Source organism: Chaetura pelagica, unplaced genomic scaffold (genome assembly GCF_000747805.2).
Source record: "Chaetura pelagica isolate M959 unplaced genomic scaffold, ChaPel_1.0 scaffold344, whole genome shotgun sequence".
Classification (NCBI taxonomy): Eukaryota; Metazoa; Chordata; class Aves; order Apodiformes; family Apodidae; genus Chaetura; species Chaetura pelagica.
Genome location: NW_009953098.1, coordinates 1,289,661 through 1,312,860, shown reverse-complemented (window position 1 = coordinate 1,312,860; position 23,200 = coordinate 1,289,661). Strand labels below are relative to the sequence as shown.

Sequence of the window (23,200 nt, the reverse complement as noted above, 5' to 3'; positions counted from 1 at the left end):
GGGGGTGGGTGGGCTGGACACTGGGTGCCAGGAAGCACAGTGGCACTTTCCCCCAGTGGGACCCTATCCCTGGGCTTCAGTCTTCTCCCGTCCCCTCCAGTGGGCCCGCAGGGTGCCCTCTGTAGCTACATACCTGGGCAAATGCTTTGGGGGTGATTGGGACCCTCTTGCTTCCCCCCCAACTCCACAGCCCCAGGATGCTTGGCTGGCTCTGACCCTCTCTCCCGGCAGGCGGCCCCTCAGAGGATAAACTCCTGCCAGGTGACCAGATCTTGGCCATCAATGATGAGGATGTGAGTGAAGCCCCCAGAGAGAGATTCATCGAGCTCATCAGGTGAGGACAACATTTGTCCCTCATTGCCACAAGGGAGGAGGCTTGTGCAGGCTGCTGTGCCTCAACTGCAGCCTTGGGGTGTCAGTGCACAGCCCCAGGTTCCACTGTCACCAGTGGTCACTGCTGACATGGGGAGGCCTCAACCTGAGCATGGGCAATGCCTTGGAGCAATTGACCCATTCCTGGCTGGCCAAGGAGTGGGCAGCACTGGGAGAGCACCCACAGCCAAGTTACCAAGCACCCTAAGGAGTCCACAAAGGTCCCGACCACCATCAAGCTGGGGCATGTGGGATGTGCTCTCTTGATAGCCAAATACACATACTGAGATCCACCACTGTGAGGTCCTGTCCACCTTCATTTCTCCTTTCTGTCACAGGAAGGCCAAGGACTTCATCATCCTCACAGTCCTGCACGCCCACCAGGTGAGACCAGCGGGGCCAAGGCCAGCCCTGGGGGAGCCAGAATGGGGTCAAGAGCCCTTTGGGAGACTGAGGTGGGGTCCCTGGAGGCCCTGGGGAACACTCAGGCAACTCAAGTGTTGGACTGGTGTCCTCCCACCCTGAGGCTCTTACAAGCTGTCAGTCTGAGAGCTGCTGCAGCCCCACAGGGTCATTGTGGGCACGTGGCCATTTGCCTGTCCTCATCACTACCTCCTTACAGGAGCAAGGGAGGAAAAGTGTCCCCAAACCCATATGACCACCAGCCAGGACAGGCTGCTCAGCTGATGCCAGCACCCTCAGACATGCAGCTCTGTGGCACGACTGTCTCCATGCTGGGGCATGTGGAGGCAGAGAGTTCTTGATGCCAAGTGCTGTCACCAAAACATCCCACAGGGTTGCCCATGGTCCTGCCATCCATCTCCCAGTCTCCCAGCTCCTCCCTGAGGCTGCAGATCCACATCTAAGGGGCTTGTCTCTCCTGTCCAAACCAGTTCTGGTGCCCCTGAACAAACCCTGGCTCGTGTATACTGAAGCTAAGCTGGCACAGGGGGTGATGGGCACATGTTCCTCCTGGGCTGCAGCCTCCCCTGTCATGCTGAGGGTCCTGGTGTGACTTCAGGGGCTGCTGCTCTGGCCCTGCCTGCAGTACTGTTATAACCACAGCAAAGGGGACTTGCTTTCCACCCCCCATCTCAAGGTTCACTGCCTGCTTTCCATCACCGTGGTGGCTTTGGAGAGGCTTTCTCTGGGCCCTGTGTCTGGCTTTCCCCATGCCAAGGCTCTGAGGGCAGGCAGGTGATTTACCCAGTGCTCTCTTTCCAGTCTCCCAAATCTGCTTTCATCAGTGCAGCCAAGAAGGCGAAGCTAAGGTCGAACCCGGCGAAGGTCCGATTTTCAGAGCAGGTGACAGTCGGCGAGACGGACCCAGTAAGTCCTGCCCTGCCTTCCTCTGTAATTCACCCCCCTCAGGTGTCCTCAGGGCCGTGGGACATGAGGTGGCTGGGGATTGCAGGGTTCCTCTCCCCTGATTTGGGCTCCCTGGGTGAGAGCAGCCCTCTGGTCCAGGGAACCCCACAGGGAAGATGCCTGTGGGCACATTGAAGACATCGGGTGGGAGGACATGCTGTGATTCTCCCTTTTGTCCTTCTGTCTGGATGGAGCCCTTGAAACTATCCTTGGAAACCTGAGTGCCCCTAGGCACTCAAGGGTGGCTTCCAACCCAGTGCCAAAGGCTTTGCAGGAGTCCCTGTGTGAGGCTGGGTGACCAGGACACTGCTGCGTGGCCATGGAAGCTGTGATGCCTCAGTAGTGTTCCAACGCACTGCCATTATCTCCTCACTGCAGAAAGGTTTTGTTAAGCAGCATACAAATAAAACTCCACAACCCTAAAACAAAACAAAACCCTCTAAAGCACTTCTAGCACATTCTATTTTTAAGCAAAATCAATTAAGTAATTATCTGGTGGAAATGCTCCTCACTAAAAACAAAAATATCAGCTTTCACCCAACTTCCTGCATGCTGCTTGTGCAAGTTTGAGGTGGGCTGGGCTTGGGTCAGGGGTGAGGGAAGGGAGATGGGCTTTGAGCCCCCCTGCATATCACCTTCCCTCTGGGACACCAGCTGGGATGCAGGACAGGTTGCCAGGCATAGGCACAGTTCTGGGATGTGCTGGATGGAGTGGGATGCTCCATGGCCACTACAGCTGCTGGGAGCTGGGGAGTTGAATCTGCCAGGCAGGTCTGAATTGCTCCAGCTCTGTGCTTCTCAATGGCTCAGCAGACACCGGGTTATGTGCCTCTTGGCACATTAAGGGCAGAGAAGCAGAGATGCCATCATCGCTCCATCACTGACACTCTCCCCACCCTCCCTCTGTCTCTCTGTGCCCCATTGTCCTCCTCGCCTCCCCCACTGCTGGCCCCGTGTGCCAGGACATGTTGAAGAAAGAAGCTCTCCTCCTCATTCCCAACGTGCTGAAGGTTTTCCTGGAGAACGGGCAGATCAAGTCCTTCACATTTGATGGCCGAACCACCGTGAAGGTGGGTCCCTCTGCTCCCCCTGCAGCACCGTGGTGCTTCTGTCCTCCTGCCTGATCCATTTTTCCTTGTCTCCTGCTTCTTTGCACAAACACTGCAGCAGTGCTTGGCTGGCTGTGAGCTGCCACCACATGATAGATAGCCCCTCTGCCTCCCCGGGAGACATGCTTTGCAGCTGCCAGGAATGGGGGTTTGCCGTCTTTCTCCCACTCATAACTTTTCTCCTTGCTGTCATCCTGCCCTCCAGCCAGCATAGATGCTTCTGTGAGTCCCTCTGCCCGGGGCCAGCTCCCTGCAGCCCCCCTCTGAAACACCACGGTGTTACCTGAGGTGATGGGGGTCTGGCTGCTGGTCACCTCCTGCTGAGAGGTCACTTTGCCCAGCAGTGGCTGGGTACCATCCTTCAGCCCCTTTCAGCAGTGCAGGGCCTCATCCTGCACTGCCATGGCTCCAGGTGATGGGGAAGAAGAGGCTCTCAGTGGGGTGCCAGCTCACACGCTGGGAGAGAGCCAGTACCTTGTGCCCAAACCTGTCTGTGACATTTGCAGGACGTGATGGTGACACTGCAGGACCGCCTGTCCCTCAGGCACATCGAGCACTTTGCCTTGGTCTTGGAATATTCCAGCCCGGAGCACAGCCACCGGTTCCTGCTGCTCCAGGACAAGCAGCCACTGGCCCATGTAAGCTGCTGTGTGCAGGGGGGTGTTGGGTCAGGCTTGGCTGGGGTTGTGCTGTTGGATGGTGTAGCCTCTCCTGGCCTCTGGCATGGCTGTGTGGGCTCAGGGGTGCAAAAGGTGGCCAGAGAATAAGACAATTGGGCTTTTATCCATCTCACTGACATCTTGGAGATGATCTGTGCTCCAGCCTGGGAGACTACAGACAACCTTCATGAACATCCTGCCCAGAAGAGCCAGGAAGGTGGCACTGCACAGGTCCAGGGGTACAGTGGGGATTGTGGAGGAAGTGTTAGCTTCCTCCCTGCAACACCACAGATGTCACACCAAGGAAGGCTGGGTTGTTCCCAGGGTGAAAGGACCAGGGAGTGCATGGAGGAGAGAAATCAAATCCCACCCCCAGGGAAGAGGAGCAGGGGGTCTCCTGCCCTGCAGGCAAATAATCATGGCTCTTGAGCTCACTGCTCTCCTCTGCTCTTGTTGCAGGTTGTGCAGAGGACGCACTATCAAGGCATGAAATGCCTTTTCCGTGTGAGCTTCTTCCCCAAGGACCCTGTGGAGCTGCTGCGCCGGGATCCGGCAGCGTTTGAGTACCTGTACATCCAGGTAGGGGACTCAGCCCTTGGATCTTGGAGCTGGTGGTGCTTGTGGTCCACGCATCTGCCCAGGCTGGTTCCTGTGAGAGGTGGCAGGTGCCCTGTCCCTGTGGCTTTCTGAGGATACCTCTCCACCCTCCTGCAGAGCCGCAACGATGTGATCAGAGAACGCTTCGGCACAGACCCCAAGCCCGAGATGCTGCTGGGACTGGCTGCCCTCCACATCTACATCACCGTCTCAGCCACCCGCCCCAGCACGAAGGTCTCCCTCAAGAATGTGGAGTGAGTCCTCCTCCCTCTCCCCATGCCACCACACAGCCTTCCTCCGTGCCCCCTCCCAGTGCCCCTGCTCGCAATCCCTGGGTAACTGGGGTGCTCCCAGCAGCGTTTTTGGGTGCTGAGCATGAGATGCCCTGGAAGGTCCCCTGCAGCTGGCCAGTGGCACATGGGCTTGGCAACAGTGACACACAGCCCCTGGTTCCAGTGTGGGGCCATCTAAGACCCAAGACTCCCACACACTGACACCCAGCCATGCACTGCAGCCTTTCTAGGGCTGGCAAGGATATTTGCTGCAAGCCCAGGGTCATTTCCATGGGAACCCAGGCTGAATTTCCACCTTGCATCCAAGGCAAGGAGAAGGCACGTGTGGCTTAGCCCATCGTCAAGCCATGCAGCCCTGGCTTAGCCTTCCTGAGGCTCCTGGTGGTCTTAAATCTGTAGTGAGTCCACCTGTGCAGGCTGGCCTTGTCCCATACATGTGGGGAGGAAGGGGGAGCACCCTGGGAGGATCCCAAAAGACGTTTGGGGATTTTCCCTGCATCCCTTAACCTTATCTGAAGGTGAGTGGGAACTGGGCTGCAGAGCCTGGCACTGCTGCATTACCAGCCCAGGGCTGATACCATGACATCAGTCGGGCGGCCCCATTCCCCTGGGGACCCAGGCTGGGGTCTGCCACTGCTCCAGCTGTGACACCAAGGAAGTGCTGGTGTGGCTCCTACTCCGACTGATGGCAAGAGGATGCTCTCTGGCAGCATACCCGGTTTCTGGCCCTTTCTGCCCAGCAGCAGGGTCTTTGGCCTGGCAGCTCAAGCAAACTTCCCCCCCCTCCAGGAAGGAGTGGGGCCTGGAGCCCTTTCTGCCCCCCTCGCTCCTGCAGCTCATCAAGGAGAAGAGCCTCCGGAAATCCCTCTCGCAGCAGCTCAAAGCCCACCAGAACCAGCCTGGTGGCACCAAGGTGAGGCCAACTCATGCATCCACAGCTCAGGGCTGGTGGAGTGGCAAGATGCCCCTCACCCCAGCCATCCTGTTGTCCCTGGCTGCTCAGGGACTCCTGTTTTTGCTGCTTCAGTCCCCTTGGGTGGGAGATAAATCCTAGGGTGACAGCCAGGCAGCCGCTCTCTCTCCTGAATCCACTTCTGAGAGCTGATGTGGATTTTGGGGACTGCAGTGAGGATCAGTAGGATGAGGTCAGCCAAGAGCTGGCTCTCAGCTTGGCTGAAGCAGTATGCATCAGTTAAGCCTGTGTTTATCATTCTTTTGGGCTTGGAAAGCTCTGGAGGAGGCTGCTGAGCTACTGTCTCAGTCTCTGCAACTGTCAGAGCTCCCAGGGGGGTTATATATCCTCCAGGAGGGTTATACAGCTCAGGGGGGTTATACTTCCCATGGGGGGGTTATATGTCAAGTGTCTGGGCTCCTCCCTGGCTGTGCCTCTGGTCTGAGTTACCTCCCAGCATCTGTCCAGGATAGCAGGGGAACAGAGGTCCCCTCCACCCCATGTCAAGCCCCCAGGCTCACCATCAGCACAGCTCATACCCTGAGATGCCCACCACCCTGCTTGGGAGCTCTTGAGTTTGCGCCAGCCTCTTGCATTTCTTCACTCTTGTGCTGGTGGTGATCACCCATATGATGTGTTTTGTCAGGTTTCCACGGCCCAGGCAAAGCTGCAGTACCTGAGGATCCTGAATGAGCTGCCCACCTTTGCTGGGGTCCTCTTCAACACAGTGGGACTGGTACGGTAATTCAGGATGGGCTGGGAGGTGCTCGGCACTGGTCCTGAGTGTGTGCCAGAGGGTACAGCCAGGGGAGATATGACTTCCCCAGAAATTACTACCCTTGGTCTCTTGCTCTGCCCCGCTGGGGTCCAAGCCCATCCAGAAAAGCCTTCAGAGCCTCTGCTGGCAGTAGATCAGATGTTCAACTCTGCAGGGGCAGGGCTGGCCATGTTCTTGCCAGAGCCTTTTGGGCAGTGAGGTGACCTGCTCCATGAAGCTGCAGTAGTTTCAGACACATGCTTATAGCTCGGTCCTGCCCTGGCAGAATCCTGCCATCCATCTTGGAGGAGGACCACCCTTGACAAAGGTCACCACATACCCTGCTTGTCCACACAGGGAGTAGCCTAGTTGGTCTTACTGTGTCCATCAGCATTGGTCCAGCCTGACGACTGCTTGGCAGTTCTCAGGAAGCTGCCACCACTATGGCCCACTCCTCTCTCATCTGCATCAGAGGTATCTCCACCCCTCATCCAAGCCACCTCATTTTCTCCATGGCAGGAGTAAAGCCACCAAGCCAAAGAGGAGAATGGTGAACCTCCTAGGGCTCCCCACTGCCTGGCTCACCTCTCCATCCCTCTTGTTCCACCTTCCATCCAGGGGCCTCCATGTAAGTGTCACCTCTCTGTCATCCTTCCCTAATCCCCACCTAAGGTCTCAGTGCTTCCCTGGCTTCCCTTGCTTTGCCCTCTGGATTCTATCTCTTGCAGCCTTTGATCTGCTGTGCTTTCACCACACCTTGGAGCTTTTCACCTTGCAGTTCAAAGGGCTGCCTGTAGAATATAGGCGAAAGCAGAACCAGGTGGTGTCTGGTGGGTGCCATGGCTCCAACCATGCAGTGGGAGCAGTGAGAGCCTGCCTCCAATACTGCCTGGGTATGCAGCATTGGGCAGTTCACCTCTGGTGTGGCTGCCCTGCCTTTTTTTGTCATTTCTCAAACCAAAGCAATTACTCTGAGCCAGCTTAGGAGGTAAACCACATGTAAGTGGTGAAAAAACAGTCCTTCATTCTCTTTTGCACTGGTCTGCCCATCTGCCTTTCACCTCCAGCTCTGACTTGAAGCATCATTCCTGGGTGCACCACAGCAAGAAAGATCTCTATTTTCAGTCAAGAGGCTTTAGTCTTCCTTCTTCTCTAAAATGCATTCACTCCCTCCTCTGCTTCCTTCTCTTAGAAGCAATGTCAGATCAGGCAAATTTGTAACATGCTCTTAATTTTCTGTAGTGACACCAGCAGGCCTGAATATTTCATGTGGACAGTCAGTTTGGTGCTTTATATTTTAAATAGCCTGGGCATCCTGCAGAGCTCTGCAGAGAGGCTCGAGGAGAGGGTTCATGGCACCAGCTTCACCTGTTGCTCTGCAAAAAACATTAGATACCTGGCCAAGCTGCTGGTATCAAGGCTTGGCTCCATGGAGAGAGCCAGCCAAAGCCTGTGCAGCCCCATGGTGCATTTATTCACCCCTGTCCATCTCTGTCTCTCTTTCTCCATGTGCTCCTGCTCCCAGGATGAGAAGCAGCCAGCCACCACACTTCTGGTGGGACCTCGGCACGGCATCAGCCACGTCATCGACCTGAAAACCAACCTCACCACAGTGCTGTCAGAATTCAGCAAGATCAGCAAGATCCAGCTGTTCAGGGAGAACCAGGGGGTGGCCCGGGTGGAGACGAGCATCCTGGATGCCAAGGTAGGCATGAGTTCCATGGAGACAGGCACTGGGGAGAGGGGCTAGAGTGGAGGCTGTGGGTGGGGGTTCAGTGCTTGCCTTTGAGGGTGTTCAGGACACAAGTGCATGTTGGAGCACCTTCTCGGAGATTTCTAGGGACTCAAAAGCCTCTTCACATGCCAGTCACAGGGCACAGGGGAGCAGGGACTGAGGCTGAGGGTGTGCATGCAGGCACAGTGGTGTTCTGGCCATCACCACACACCTACCCAATGGTCCAAGCAGGGTCCTTGGTACAGCTTTGGGTGTTAGCAGCACTTGTGGAACTTGTCAAGCCATGCAGGACCATTGCATGAGCTGGAAATGATGGATTGAGGGGTGTCAGGCTCAGAATGTGAGAAAAGATTGCCAGGTGTCCCTGGCTCCAGTAAGTCACCCCCAGGGTATCTTGCAGAGCTGCCTCCATTATCCTCCCCATCAGGCCACAGAGGTCTGTATTTCAGCCATAGCCTTGCAGATGTAATCACAGTGGGTTTGTTTAGAATTCTCCTGCTGTCTCCTCTCCTGGTGGATTTTAGCACTTCCTCCCGCCAGGGTCATTAATTCCTCCAAGTCTTTTTTGTTGCTGCTGCTGTGTCTGGTCCAGTAGTTCTGCTGAACTGCAGTAACTCCCTGGTAGCCTCTGCCAGAGCTGTGCTTGTTCTTATCCCCTCTGCTTCAATTGTCCCCTCCAACATCTCATCTGTGAAGCCCTTTTTTGGTATTTGTAAATCAATGAGTATTTGGTCAACTGTAATATCCTTTAATTTTGCCTCCTCTGCATCCCACCAAGGTGAAGTCCTGGTGTCCTGTTGTGCCTGCCCCTACCTTTCAAAACCCTCAAACCTCCCCCCCTGCAGCCTGGGCAGGTGGAATCCCTCCCTGCCTAGCCCCTTCAGCTGTCTGGGCTGAGCAGTAGCCCACTGGCTCTCCTCCTTACTGCTCACAGAAGCAGGTACAACCAAGGGATATTGTCCCTTCTGGTTCCTCCTGGTGCCCACGCCCTTGGATACATACACATATATAATGATATTAATACATTAATAATAGGCTGCTCATGCCCCCTGGGTGGGGCACCACCACGTCTGAGACTGGCCACAGGAGCAGCAGATGTGCTGGAGGCTGAGGTGGTGCTGATATCCATCTGCTATAAATTAAGTGGCAATTCCCACGCAGCCTCTCCACAGATCCTGCAGTGCTGCTCCCCTCAGCTGGGCTCTGCAGCAGTAATTAACACCACAAGCCCCTGCCTGCTGTAGGAGCAGACTTTCTTCCATGTCCCCTCTATCCAGCCTCCCAGTTGCTGTAGAAAAGGCAGCTGCCATGCAACTTTCCTCAAATGTGTGCACATGCATGTTGGCTTTATCTCCATGTGAAATTCCAGGCAGCTGCCTACAGCCACTGAAAGCCCCTCTGCCTGCCTGGAGCAGAGTGAGCATCCCATTTGTGAGTCTCAGCAGGCTCAACAACACCCTGCCAGTGCAGAGGCTGCTGTTATCTGTCTTCGTTTAACCATTATCCAAAGGGCTGGGTTTTAAAGCCAGAATGTCTGCTCCAAAATGAGGCATATGCTAATCCTGTGCAGGACAGCGATGGATGAGGCAGGCTAAGAAAAGCAGGGAAATAGATTGTTACCTTGCAGGGCTAATCTTCCTGCAATTATTCTATTGCACTGAACGTGCTGCTGGCTGAAGCCCTGACTTGCAAATAAATCTGTTTCTGCTGTGCCTTGTAAACCATTAGAGGGTTGTGCTCTAAGTGTTCTGACTGCTCTGGGGACCAGCATTCAAATCCATATCACCCCTGGAAGTCATGTCACAGCCCTGTAGATTGCAGAGCAAGGTGGGGGTGCCTCCCTGGGACCATTGCACTGTGATGCCTGGCATTGTGGGGTGCTGGGGCAGCTCTGGTGGGTTCCCCAGGTAACTGCAGGGGTGCAGATGAGCCAGCCTGAATCAGTAGGGTGGCAGCAGCCCATTGCAGCTGCTCACTGGGTTACTGTGGAAACAGTAGATGTTCAGGGATGGCTAAGGGATTTGTGCAGAAAGGTCATTTTGAATTTCTAAGTGCCAGGCTTACTGATGTGTAGTTGATCTTCAAGGTTAATAAAAGGGGGCAGGTCATGGAGCAGTCATCAGCCAGGAGGTCTGCATGCCCCAACCACACCAGCCAGCACCATCCCAATGTCTTTATCTACTGCCTGCCTGTACACACAGCCCAAGTGTGCCTGCCAGGAAGGAGCTGGGGAAGATTTTCAGGTAACAAGAAGGCTGGAGATAGTTCAGGACAAAAAAAAATATGGTGTTTGTCTTAAAAATTATTCATTGGATAGTTAATTTCCACTTGGCAAAGTCCCCTCTTTGTGGGACCATCACTTCTCTTTTCTTCCTGTGCTCTGGGCTTCCCCATGTTTGAACATTGACTCTGGAGCTCATGGATTCACTGGGGACAGGGCAGTGGCACATGGCGTGTCCTGTGATCTTTATGCATTAAATTCAGCTTGTCTCGGTTGTCTGGGGACCTCGCAGGACTGCATCTCCCAGGGACTTCCCCCTCCAGTTCCCAGCAGTGGTGTGACCAGCATTTGAAAGTGGCCGGTGCTCCTGAGCCAGCTCAGCTTTGGTCTTCCTGGCATGCATCTTCCTCCTGCCCAGTGTAGGACTCCAGAGTCGTCTTCTACCTCTCAGCATTCCCAGAAGGGCAGCGTCAGCATCTCCAGCCTGGTATCAGGGCAGGCCTGGCTTGCTGATGGGGTGCAGAGCAGGAAGAGGGGCTGCTGCTGCTCAATGTGCTCACACAAACTCCCCAGATCAGGCAGGGGGAGAGCTGCTCAGCTCCCGATGTCCAGCTGGATGGCTCCATCAGGTCACACCCCTGGGTGTGTGGCTCTGCAGCTTCTACAGAAGCAAAGGTTTTGTTCTTACTGACATGCCTTTTCAGATGGAGCATTTCATCTTTCTGATTTACCCAGCTACACGCTGCTGGACTTACTATTAACAGCCTTGACACTGGCAAATAACAATGGACTTAAAGGCTCTGGTTCCCTAAGCTGAATTCATCTCTAGTTGCACTAAGACATGCTGAAACACTGTCATCTTGTAGGAGAAAGAGAGGGATTGAGATTTCCTTTGGCTCAGTACCTAGAGTAGAAGACATGGATCCAGTTTCCTCTCTCACAGAGCCTTTCCAGCAGGATGTAAAGTAAAGCATGTACCAGCATGTGGTGCCAGCCCTGATGCCACCCAAGGCATTGCCTGCAGGCACCCAGGACAGGAGCCAGCCAGAAACACTGGAGCCAGCCAGGAACACAGGAGTCAGACAACATGTGGAAAGAATGAGATACCAAGCCTGCAAACAAACAAGCAGACCTCAGGCATCCAGCGCTGTGGACATGGGCACAGCCTTGGTGCTGCAACCTTGGGAGTCCTGAGAACTTGCTTCAACAAATAGGAAACGTGGAGGATGCCAAAATTGCTGTGATTTTATGACTCTGTGTAGTAGCCAGGGAGGAGATGAAAGAGAGCCAGGGTGGCAGAGGCAGCATGATGGGAAGGTGGAAGCTGGACCTGCCTCAGGACACAGCAACACAACGGGGTGCAGCACCACCATCGAAGTGGAGAGGAGACACACCTATATATTTGCAGTCTGTAGAGGTTACCTCCCCATCCCCTGCGAGGTTTGGTGGCTGCAGAGAGGAAGGAGGGTGTTCACTCACCTTAGGTGCTGGCTGCTTAAACCCTGCAGAAGGAGCCACTGCTGCAGAAACCTGAAAGTCTGCTGCTAACAAAGGCATGAGGTTTATTGATCAACAAATGGGAAATAATGGTCCTAATCACAAGCAGCTTGGTATTGATAGAGCTGAGTTAATAGCGCTTCAAGGGAGGGAAGGAAAGGTCAATGTACAAGTGAAAAATTGACTGCTGTCTCGTTAGGCCTGGCTGCCTATATTATTAAATATAAACTTGGCAGTGCACCTCAAGTAAACCAGGGAACATAAATTATGTAAATTCATCTCCCACCTTTCTACTGCACTACATTAAGGGAAGCAGGATAAGACCCAAAGTACGTGATAAAGCGGGATGATTAAAAGGAATTGCACATAAGCTTATGGGTAATAGCACGCATAGATCAGGTAATAAATTAATTTCAATATGAGGACTGTGAAGATCCTCTAGCATAACCCTGGCCATAAAATTTCCTCCAGACATTCTTAAATGAAACCTTCACCTTTACCTGAACAAGAGAATATCCTCTAGAAGGACATCAAGGTTTGATTTAAAGGCAGGGCATAATAGAAAAAGCACTATATCCATAGTAAGCTAATAGAAAACTCATCTCATATCCAGTATAAATGTATTTTTATTTTATTTTTTTTTTGCTTTCCAGACAGACTGGTTGCCAAGAAGGAAACTTGAAGTGAAAAAATGTCCTTTTCTTATTAGGACTAGAAAATCTCTTGAAAACCAGTATGAGTAAAAGATCAAAACATAAATCATTTCAGGCTGGTATTATGCTTTTAGATGTAGAAAGAGCATTATCTTTAAAATTTGCTTCTTTTCATGCCACAAGAGATGGGTAGCACAAGGAAGCTCAAAGCACAGACTACAGTGCTATGTTGTTACTTTCTGCAGAGCCCTTTGTAGAAGGCACTTGTTTTAAGGATGCTTCATACAGCAGATCTGGAACACATGGTTTCCCTTCATCACTTATGTCAACACAGGAGCTGGGCTAAGAGGTGTGACCCCTCCTCCTCCTCACCACTGCATGCCTGCCTCCTCTGAGCTATGTGGAAAATCTCTTTTCTCCCTTTTCTCTTGCTTGATACTTTCCATTTGATCTGTGTCATCTTAGGTTTACTTTCTATTGATGCAGAAGAAGTCTCCTCAAGCAGGCAGGGGCAGAGCCTCTCAGCAGTGTGTTTGTCACATTATTTCTCTTCCACATTGGGTTATTTCTGGTCCTTCCTGCACAGCAGCCAAGGAGGGAACTGCTTTACCCTGGTCCTAGGAGGACCAGGCTTGGGGATCACTCATGGCTCTGCCCAGGGCTGATGGCTTCCATGATCTGCTGTAAGGCTGAGTCTTCCTTTGCCAGAGCTGGTGGCTTAAAAAAACAAGTGTTGAGTAGAGCACAGAACTGGCCAGTGGGTGCCAGGCACCCCCTATGGTTATAAAACAAGAAAACAAAAATAGCTTTAACACTTTTCACACTGCGTAGGTTTCAGTAGTTTTTAAAACAGGTTTGGTTTTCCCTGGATGTGGTAAATGAGTTCTTCTGAGTCCTGGAGGCCTGTCAGTGTGCAAGAGACTGAGCCACAGCAGTAGCTGAGCATCTCCCAGTTGCCTCAGATAAACCCTGTACCTAGGTACAAAGGTCCTTTAGGTGGGGGTGCTGTGTGCAAGGGGTAGGTGAGGGCTGGAGCTGCCATGCAATAACTTTATTGAAGGTACTGTCCTTTTTTTTTTCCATCTCACGGGTCCACCTTGAGCAGTGCTGGGGGCTCAGACTGAGCTTGGACTGCTGAGCTGAGTTCTGCTGGCACAGGCTGATCCCCACAGTACATGGGACCTCACTAGGTGGCTAAGAGTTGATATAACCCCAACAGCTTTCTGAGTCTAGCTACCTATCTCCTTGGGACAAGCCAGGGGTCAGGGAGTCATGGTGTCTGCACCTAAATTGTCTGGTGAGGTTATATGTGGCACACAGATTATGTCTAATTTTTTCTTCTCTTTAAAGCACAGACCTTTTTTAGCATGCAAATAAATGCTCTCCTAAATGAGAAGACACCATCTGCTCCTAAGCACAAATTTAATTTCCCGAAGGGTTAGATTTAAGTAAGATCCACAGGCTCAGAGTTGTGGCTAGGGGAGCCTGTAACGGGTTTTTGCCCCTTCTGCATCTTGCTGGAAGCATGTCTCTAGTTCATGGGAGTGTTACATGGTGCTCACAGTGAAACGGGTTTTGGCAGCTGGACACCTCACAGACTCTCTGAGCTTTCCTGGGCCTGACGGTTAAACTGCTGCTTGCAGGTAGGCTTAGAGCATTGACATGCAGACAATTAGGAACCACTTACAGGTCTGACATACACAACCTGTGCCCTGCCAGGCTCCACCTCTGTCATAATCCTTAGGGGAGTCAGGAAGCAGGAATTTCAGCTGCAGTGTGGTGCTTTCTTGTGCACAGCCATTTGTTGGATGATCTGCCTCAAGGACATGCACCTGGCTGTTCTTTTTCCTGTGTGGCTGCTAAAAATGCCAGCCAGCTCACCAGGTACACCAGCACAGGGCCCTGGAACAACCACTTTGGAGCACTGATCCTGTGTCAGCTGAGCTGCATGGCCCCCACATGCTTTCCTTCTCTTGTCTTCCAGCCACTGGTGTTGCTGATGGAGTGGCCTGAAGCCACCAACTTCGCCTGCCTGATTGCAGGCTACTGCCGTCTCCTGGTGGACTCCAAGAAGATGATCTTCTCCAGGACCCCCTGTCAGCCTCCCCCACCTCAGATTATCAAGGCAGGTATGTTTCAGCCTCTGCTTTCTGTGCCAGCCCCTTCCCCAGCTGCTTCCTCCTCCCTGCAGCCAGGGCTCTGCAGCATTAGAAAGGAGAAGGGTTTCACTGGTGTATCCCCTCTGCTCCCATTACCTCCCTGCTCCCGTTCCTTCTCTGCTCCCATTCCCCTCTGCAGAACCAGGAAACCCTCTTTAAACCAGAAAACAAGGACAGGGGAGACAAGTCCTCATTTTTGGATAAGCTGTCATATAAGTGGTGGTGTCATCTTGGGCCCTAAACACTGGCTGCAAGTGTTGTTCTGGAGCTCCTGGAGCAGCTCCAGGCAGTGCCATTTGAAGAGACCTGTGATGCTTCCAGCTAAATGATGGGTCCTGGCATTGTTGGGAATTGCTGCAGGGATGCAGCACACACTGCTTGGCCAGCATCCCAGCTCCAGAGACCAACGTGAGTGTATCCACTCAGCCAGGGACTGCAGTCCTGCTGCCTCTGAACGCTGCTGCCTTCATCACTGGAGGTCTAGGCTGTATGGACAGCTCTGCAAGCACAGGTGCTCTGCTCACTTCCTAAATCAGGAAGGAAACTTTGATGTCCCAGCTTTTCAGCTGCCCAGCTTGATGCAGGGAGCAGTGGGCTGGTCTGGGCTCCGCATGAGACCAGAACAGCTAAAAACAGGTTCTGTCCCACCAGGCACCAATGCTCTGTTCCTTGAGGATGGATAGCAGCTGTGAATCACCCTCAAAATTATGTTTCTCAAGAGTGATTTAAAGCAGGAGGCAAATATGAGCTGCATGCAGGTGTTCACATCAAGTGTGTTTTGTATAGGGAAGTATAAAATACAGAATCAGTGGCTGGAGATGGGCAGAAGAGCAACTCAGAGCTGAGGCAAGTCTTCAGTTTAGCTGGCAGAGAGTCAAAATGGCCTCCTCAAGATGGGACTAGCTGGGGGAGGTGGGAGTATTTCCAAGAGCCAGCAGGATCCTAGGGAAAGGACACCATGCTTCTGAGGTCTGAGGAAGGCACCAGACACAAACTTTGCACATGTGGGAGGACACATGCATAAGAGGCATCAGGAAACCATCTGCAGCAGCCTGTTATTAATTCAGGGAAAGATCTGGCAGGTGATGTTGGTGCAAGTATATGCACATGGTTTCCTTTTGTTTCTTCACCTGCCCCTCTTACACATTTTGCTATGAGTAGACAGTGTTTCCAGCTTAACTGGCTATCATCTGAGTAGTCCTTCTGGGTCATGTCACCCTGAAATGGGCTACAGGCACACATAGGACACATGGCTGTGGTGAGTCAGCGAAATGCAGTAAGAAGAGGAGGGAATTCCAGAACATCCTTGAGGGCTTGGAGGGATGCTGACAGCACCCACAGTTACTGGTCACTTAGGGTGTCTCAGCATGTGTGAGTGGTGCTTTTCCACACTGTAGCAACAGTGATAATAGCCAGGACTTTTCCTCAGGGAGATTTTGCTCTCTGGGCATGGTCCAAACCTATGCCAAAAGGAGCAGTAGATCTTGCCCTTTTCTTGACAGTCTCAAGAAAGCAGTATCACTCTGCAGGGGGCTGGAGTGAATGTGAGAGGAAGTCACGGTGACAGTAGGACAGCAATGGATCCATGGTCTTCATAACAAAGAGCTAGCCCCTCTCTGGATGACCTGGTCTATTCTCAGGGCTGCAATGGAAACCTCTCTGACCAGTGGAGTGGAACAATTTCCCTGCAGACCCAGTACACTCAGCCCAGCAGCTTAGGCATCCTTCAGAAGGAGTAAATTTAGTGTGTGTTGAGAAAACAAAGTGTGCCCACGGTTCTGGTCTCACTACTGCTGCAGGCTGAGCTGTCAGGAGTGAGGCAGATCACAGGGAGCAGGGACTGCTGATCATTAGCACCTCTCTGCAGGAACGATAAGAAAGCCTGACTGGGATGAATCAAGTTAGCCCAAATTTTGACTTTCCAGGATGCAGGCAGGCTGTGGCAGAATCTTAAATGTAAAATCAAGCCCTAGCCCTGCTTTTTGTCTAGAAGACAAGCACATCCAATTTCTCTGATGTCCATTAAGATCTCCTGCTGCCCTGCAGACGGTTTTAGAAATGCACGCTCTGTCCAGATGCTGTCAGATCCATCTCTCCATGTTTCCCTGCAGAGCTGTATGCCAGATCCTTGCTCTCCCCAGGAATGGCTGTACCATGCTGGAGCTGTGCAGGCAATTCCCCTCTCTGCCCCTTCTCTCAGCTCCCACCAGCAACCATCATCAGCCAAGCAGCTCCATGCTCCTAGTTGCTCTCTTGCCAGAGGTGTCTGGCTTTAGCCTTGTGTTCACTCACACAACTGTAACTTCCGAGCACTGGTGTGTCCATAAATGAGAGAGATATTGTTTTGATTGGGATTTTATCATTGCAGGTGATGAACAGGATAATACAAATGTGTGTTTGGGGAGACAAATTGTCCAATTTGTTGAGCTAATTAATTTAATCAGGATTTATTTGATTTAATTTATACTTGGTAAGACAGAGTCTGTATCCCCCGGCAGCCATTCTCAGCACAGCTGCACAATTCAACTTGTAATGCAGACAGATGCATCTCCTGAGGGCTGGACCACTGGCCAGAAGATCAAGGAATATTTCAGCTGCCTGCCTCACACAAGGAAGCAGGGGAAAGCAATTCCAGGGAAATGCTGAACAGCAGGAGCAGAGGGCTCTTTTGGAGCTACCCTGATCCAATAGCTTTCAGCAGAGAAACAAGACATTTTCCCAGGTAGCCAAGGTGGATGGAGTCCAGCCTAGAGCAGTAAGAAGGATGAGACATTTAGGGAACGGATACATCAGGAAAGGTTAAAGGAATTTGCTGTGGGCAGTCTGGAAAAGAGACAGGTGGGGAGGTGGAGAAGGAGGAACAGACAATATTTCTGATGTCTGAAGGTTGTTTGTAAAAGGGCACTGATCAGTTGTCCTGCTGGTTCATGTTCAACTGCTTTTAATTCCTGTCAGCCACCCTCCCAGCCTTAGGGTCAATATTTTCTTATTATAAATGTCATATTGTTTACCTTACAAAAATTATGTGATTAAATTCTATACCACGTAACCATTTTGGAGACAAGAGAGCAAACCATGTGAGGAGGTGGCTTGTTCCATCAGTGTGTAGCTGGGCTTTTGCTGACTGGAGCTCAACTGCTTTTAATTCCTGTCAGCCACCCTCTAAGCTCTTCTGTCCTCCATCAGCACTGTATCCCAGCCACACCTAAAGGCCTTTCAACAGATCTTTGTCAATGGGAATCCAGGTTGTACCAATTTAGGGGAAAAAAGGCATGTCAGCTTCTTTGGTACTACATAGGCTTATTTTTTAAACCTGGCCATCTTCCATGTCCATTGAGGGAGGTGATTCTACCCCTCTACTCCAGTGTGGTGAGACCCCACCTGAAGTACTGTGTCTAGCTCTGAAGTCCTCAGCATAGGAGAGACGTGGAGCTGTTGGAGTGTGTCCAGAGGAGGCCACAAAAATTATCAGAGTGCTGGAGCACCTCTGCTGTGAAGACAGGCTGAGAGAGTTGGGATTGTTCAGCCTGGAGAAGAGGAGGCTTCTAGGGAATTTTCTTGTGGCCTTTTAATCTTAATGGGGGCTTATACGAAAGATGGGGACAGACTTTTCAGTACGGCCTGCAGTGATGGGACAAGGGGTGATGGTTTTAAAGTAGAAGAAGGTAGATTCAAACTATATATAAGAAATTTTTTACAATGAGGGTGGTGAAACACTGGAACAGGTTGCTCAGAGAGGTTGTAGGTGCCCCATCCCTGGAAACTTGCAAGGCCAGGTTGGATGGGACTCCGAGCAACCTGACGTAGTTGAAGATATCCATGTTCACTGAAGGGGAGTTGGACTAGAACACCTTTAAACATCCCTTCCAACCCAAACCATTCTATGATCTGCATATGCAGGACATTTCTTCCTGCACTCACCACTAGCAGATAGGCCCAGTAGGTTGCAGCAGCTGTTTTTTCAGAAGACCAGCCAGGTGGCCTGGCTGTGCTGTAGGGAACATGTGTGTCCCTCTGCAGTCCAGCACATGAGATGTTCCTCCAGGGTGAGCAGGAACTTCCACATGATGTTTTCCCTTCTCCTGGGTGCTGCTGCTAATGTGCCTGTTGTGCTTTTGGTTTAGATTACATCAACGCACACAGCCTCCCCCGGCCTGCCCCAGCAGGACACCTGGGAAAGAAGGAGAGCAGGTTGGTGGGTGGCTCTGCCACCAGCGCCGGAGCAGCCGAGGCTGCGGCCACCAGGGCTTCGGACTCGGAGCTCATCAGCTTCTGCTACCTGCACATGCGGGAGCAGAGGAAGGAAAGAGAGAGTAGGACAGACATCAATGAAAACTTGATTTTTTTTGAGGAAACTCGTCCTAGGACCAAATCCGACCCCACTTCCAAAAGTTCTGGCCAAGGCTACAATGGGGCAGCCAGCGAATACGACCCAGATGGCCTTGACCAAGACAGGCACATGAGCAGGGCCAGGGCACACACCATAGACACCCACCTGCGCAGCGACACCTCGCACTTCTACTGCGAGTCCTGCCACGCCAAGATCAAAAGCCGGCTGGCCTCGTGCAAGGGGGGCAAGCCTGGCACCACCCGTGACAATATGGTGGACTTGATGTCACTTCCTCCTCCTGGGAGTGATGAGGAAGAAGATGAGACGACATCCCTGCTCCCCGCCATTGCTGCCCCCCCTCCCGGCTTCCGAGACAACAGCTCGGACGAGGACGACCCCAAGCGCCGGGCGGCTGCCCAGAGCCAGGAGCAGGGCCAGCACCTCTGTGGTATCCTCTATGATGAGATCCCTGTCACACTGATAGACAATGTGCAACCACGGACAGTCCGAGACCATGCCCAAGAACTGGACGATGCCCTGGTGTCCACCCTCCAGGCACTGGAAGCCCTGGCTGCTTCAGAGGATTGTCCACATCCCCCACCACAGCAGACAGCAGGTATTTCAGTGGCTGTGACCTCCTGATTTTTTCCTTATGGCGTTTCTTTCCTATGGTGCATCCTTCCCTTTAGTCTCCTTCTCCCATCCTTTATGTGACTATGGAGCAGCTTCTAGTAAAAACTAAGTTGTGGCAACAGGCTCTAGCAGGAGCTGCCAAGCTGCTGCTCAGAAGATTTCTAAGAAACTGAACTGGGACTCCTCTTTCTGACAATAGTTGAAGGAGTCTCTTGGTTATCCCGTATCTGCCATGGTCCATGTGCCACCATACTGTGGTGAGGCACTAACAAACCAATTCTGCGAGCCTGAGTTCCTCCCTGCTGTAACACCACAGCTGGTACCTTTGGCCTTCAGTCTTCACAGGTTCCCACCCAGGTTTTGCAGTGTCTGAGCCCTTCACAGGACAAACCTGCTGTCAGATGGGTCCAGCCTGCTGGCAGCACAGTCCTTTGTCCCTCTCCTCACCTTAGTTTCCCTACTCACAATAGCAGAGTAGCTATTGCCCAGTTTTCCTCCTTGCTCCAGACAAATCCCTGTAGCTCTGCTATTGTTACACTGGAAGGCTTCCCAGGACCTTTTCCTAGGCCAAAACTTCTTGCTGAATTGAGCTAGGAAACCAGCTCAGTGCTGACAAGTGACCTCTCTTAAAAGCATTAACCTCTGGTTGCAGAAGTCACTAAAGTTTCTCCAATGAGATGCTGTGTCCTGCATTCCTGGGACCCTCCTGCTGCATGGAGTTCCCCTCTCCTCCAGCAGTGTGGTGTGTCTGTTGTAGGGTTTTCTTTGTGTCCCTTCTCAGGTCTTATTGTCCTGGCTGCTATCACTCCTGAGTCATCCTTGGATTCTGGCCATGAAACCAACTCTTCAGAGCTAACTGATGTCTCAGAGATGGTCTCTGCTATGAAGCAGCATCAGAATGCAGCCTACTTCCTCGCTCAACACATCAACAAAGAAAACCTCCTGGCCAGAAAGGACTTGCCTTTCCGAATCCAGACCTGTGCTGCCCAGGCTGTTCTCACTTCACCCTATCCCCTCAGCCGCCAGGAGCCCAACCCTTCACTGAAGCCAGCTTTCCCTCACCAAAGCCCCAGCCTCACCAACTGCAAGAGCAAACAAGAGCAGCAGCATCCTGAGCGGAGCTACCCCTTGGCTGTCCAGTCAGCGCTTAATAAGCAGAACAGGGGAGCACCAGTGCCAGACTCTGAGTGCAAAGGTGCAGGCCACACAAAAGCTGCCTTTGAGGTATCTCTGCACGCCACAGCAGCCCTGAGCAGGGAGCAGCCACAGGACCTACAAGAAAAGATGCCCAAAGAGGTCCAGCCAAGCTGCAAGATCCTCCTGGATCAAAAAAGTAGTGTAACTCCAGCCACCATTTCAGCTGCTCTGCAGCAAGTGGCAAATGCAAAAGGGTCAGTTCCTCAGGTTGTAGCAGCCTCAAAAGAAGACAAGAACATGAATGGTACCAGCAGCTGTGCATCAGCCAGCAGCAAGCCTTTGAAACTTAAAGGAGGTCCACAAACTGCAGAGGCTGCATTAAACTGTCAGCAGCAGCAACTCTCTCCACAGCAGCACTGTGAAGTTTCTCCAAACCCTGAAGAAGCCCATGGCAGTAAGGCTGAAGCTTTCCACCTTGCCTCAGCAGCTGAGGAAATGATGCCCAGTAAGACTTTTGCCTTTAAAAGCTATGAGCAAAAAGTGAGTAGAGATGTTCCAGGAAAAGCCACAAGTGGAGAGCCAGGTCAGAAGGCAGGTGGGGAAGCCATGAGCCTTGTCTTTCAGAAACACAAAGCTCCTTCAAACCAAGGACAGAAAATGCAACAGGAAAATTCAGCCAAAAGCTTAAAAGCTGACAATAATGATCTGCAGTCTCCATCACCTGGTAGCACTTTCAGGAGCACCAGTGAGGAACCCAAAGGGCCAATCCAGCTGATGCCCAGATCTGAGAGCCTGCAGATCAGCACTGTGCCTTCCAAGAAAGTAGAAAAAGTCCTGGAGGTGACCCAACAAGATGCTGATGTCCCAGCTAAACCCAAAGCTACAAAAGCCCCCTTCAGGTTGAGGAATCTGTTCTCTGCAACATTTCCAACTCGGCTGAAAAAGGAGACGGATGAGCGGCAGGCCCAGCTGCAGAAGGTGAAGCAGTATGAGCTGGAATTCCTTGAAGAGCTCCTCAAGCCAAAGAGCAAAGGTGACCTCCCACCACAGGAGTATCTGCACCCTCCTGCCCCTGGGCGCTGCAGCTGCCAGCTGAGGAGTAGTCCTGTGCAAAAAGTCCCAGGGATGTCCAGGGAGCAAAGGCGCAGCTGTGACTGCAAGCGGATTTGCAGGGGGGTGAGGCCACCCCCTAACCAGTTGGTGATGCCAGAACTGGAGAGGCGAGGGAGAGAGAAAGCTACAGATGATCAGAAACAGGCAGAAGCCATTAGGTTGTCAGGTGTGAGCAGCCCTTCCAAAGGCAGGCGAATACGATCCACAAGTTTAGAGTCCAGAGACTGCCGGTCAGATCCAGAGAACAGCATGTCCTGTCTGACAACCTGCACTTCCCAGGGGGAGTGCATGGGTGCTCCACACTACAGAAAGCTTCTGCGGCGCTACAGTGTTGGTGAAATAGATAAGACCGATACGACATCCCTGTCTTCTGACATCTACCAGAACATCTATATCACCAAGCAGAAAGGCCCCCCGAAAGACCCTGAGCCCAGCATCCTTTGTCCTGTTCTGAAGAGCAAAATCCAAGAAGCCTGTGAAGTGGCTGATCCCTCCTATGTTCAGATAGCACAGGAAAAAAAGAACCAGAAGGGGTCAGCAGTGTTCTCTGTCCAGGAGGAGATGTATCCAAGTCCTGCTGAGCTGCGAGATGAGGACATGGCAGATGAGAAGTGCTGTTCCATCCGGTACTGCTTCTATTACAGGAAATGTGATGTTGCGGATGATGGGAGTGAGAAGGATGAGCTGTCCTATTCCATTCCCATGCAGATACTCCCGGGAATGAAGCTGGACAATCAGATGGTCCCAGTCATGAGCAGGACTCTTCAGGTCCTAGATGCAACAGCCTGCAGCAGTCCCAATGACAGTCACACCCAGGAAATAGATTTAAGGACCCCCAGTTTTGAGGGGAGTTTGGCAAAGATCAACACCCTTCGAGGCCACGCCTACAGCTTTCCCAATGGGTTTCAGCAAGTGCAGCTGGATACCAATGAACTCCTGACTATCCTGAGGCAGTGTGTGGTCAGCCCTGATGTCCAGGACTGCAAACCCTACATCTCCCAGCTGGCTGAGTACAAGCAAGAACTCGCCCTCAAGTTCAAGGAGTTTCGAGCATCCTGCCGCCGCATGGCAGCCGTTGACAAAAGTCCTACCCACATGCTTTCTGCCATCACAAGCAGCTTCCAGGTGCTAAGCAGCCTCATCGAGACGTTTGTGAGGCTGGTGTACATCGTGCGCTCTGAGTCCCAGCGCAAAGAGCTGCTGGCAAAGGTGGAGGAAGTGGTGAGAAACTACACCTTCCTCCTGAAGGCTGCAGAGGAGTCCACGGCCAGAACGCTGAGCCACCAGCAGACGGTGGAGCAGCTCACCCGCCAGTCAGCCACAGTTGCCACTGTTATGAGCACGCTCACACGCTCCCTAAAGACGTTGATCAATAAGTAAGCCAGCTATGAAAACCAACAAGCCAGTCTGTGCTGGCCCATGTACTAGTGGTTCTCAAATCGCATAGGTCTGGTGAGGATGTGTCTACAGGCCCACATCTGCTGGGATTTGTGGTAGCCAAGATGCTCTTCTATCTCTGCAGAATGGATGGTTGTGTTGGTTGTGTTGTTGAAGGGTAAATCCATGCCCTGTGGCAAGCTGTGCAACCAGTTCATAAGGGGTCTTAAGCAGCTTC

The 23,200-nt window shown here is 52.3% G+C and overlaps 1 protein-coding gene across 1 annotated transcript in view; it reads left to right on the top strand.

The window, feature by feature from the left end:
* The window catches only part of FRMPD3 (FERM and PDZ domain containing 3), a 26,182-nt gene extending 3,217 nt beyond the window's left edge, over positions 1-22,965 (top strand). The window contains 13 exon segments of the mRNA XM_009997084.1: positions 178-334; positions 711-756; positions 1,597-1,701; positions 2,703-2,810; positions 3,356-3,487; positions 3,968-4,087; positions 4,223-4,359; positions 5,188-5,311; positions 5,997-6,086; positions 7,633-7,812; positions 14,198-14,342; positions 18,497-19,318; positions 20,117-22,965. Of these exon segments, the coding sequence (XP_009995386.1) occupies positions 178-334; positions 711-756; positions 1,597-1,701; positions 2,703-2,810; positions 3,356-3,487; positions 3,968-4,087; positions 4,223-4,359; positions 5,188-5,311; positions 5,997-6,086; positions 7,633-7,812; positions 14,198-14,342; positions 18,497-19,318; positions 20,117-22,965 (5,015 nt within the window).
* Positions 22,966-23,200: the final 235 nt, after the last annotated feature.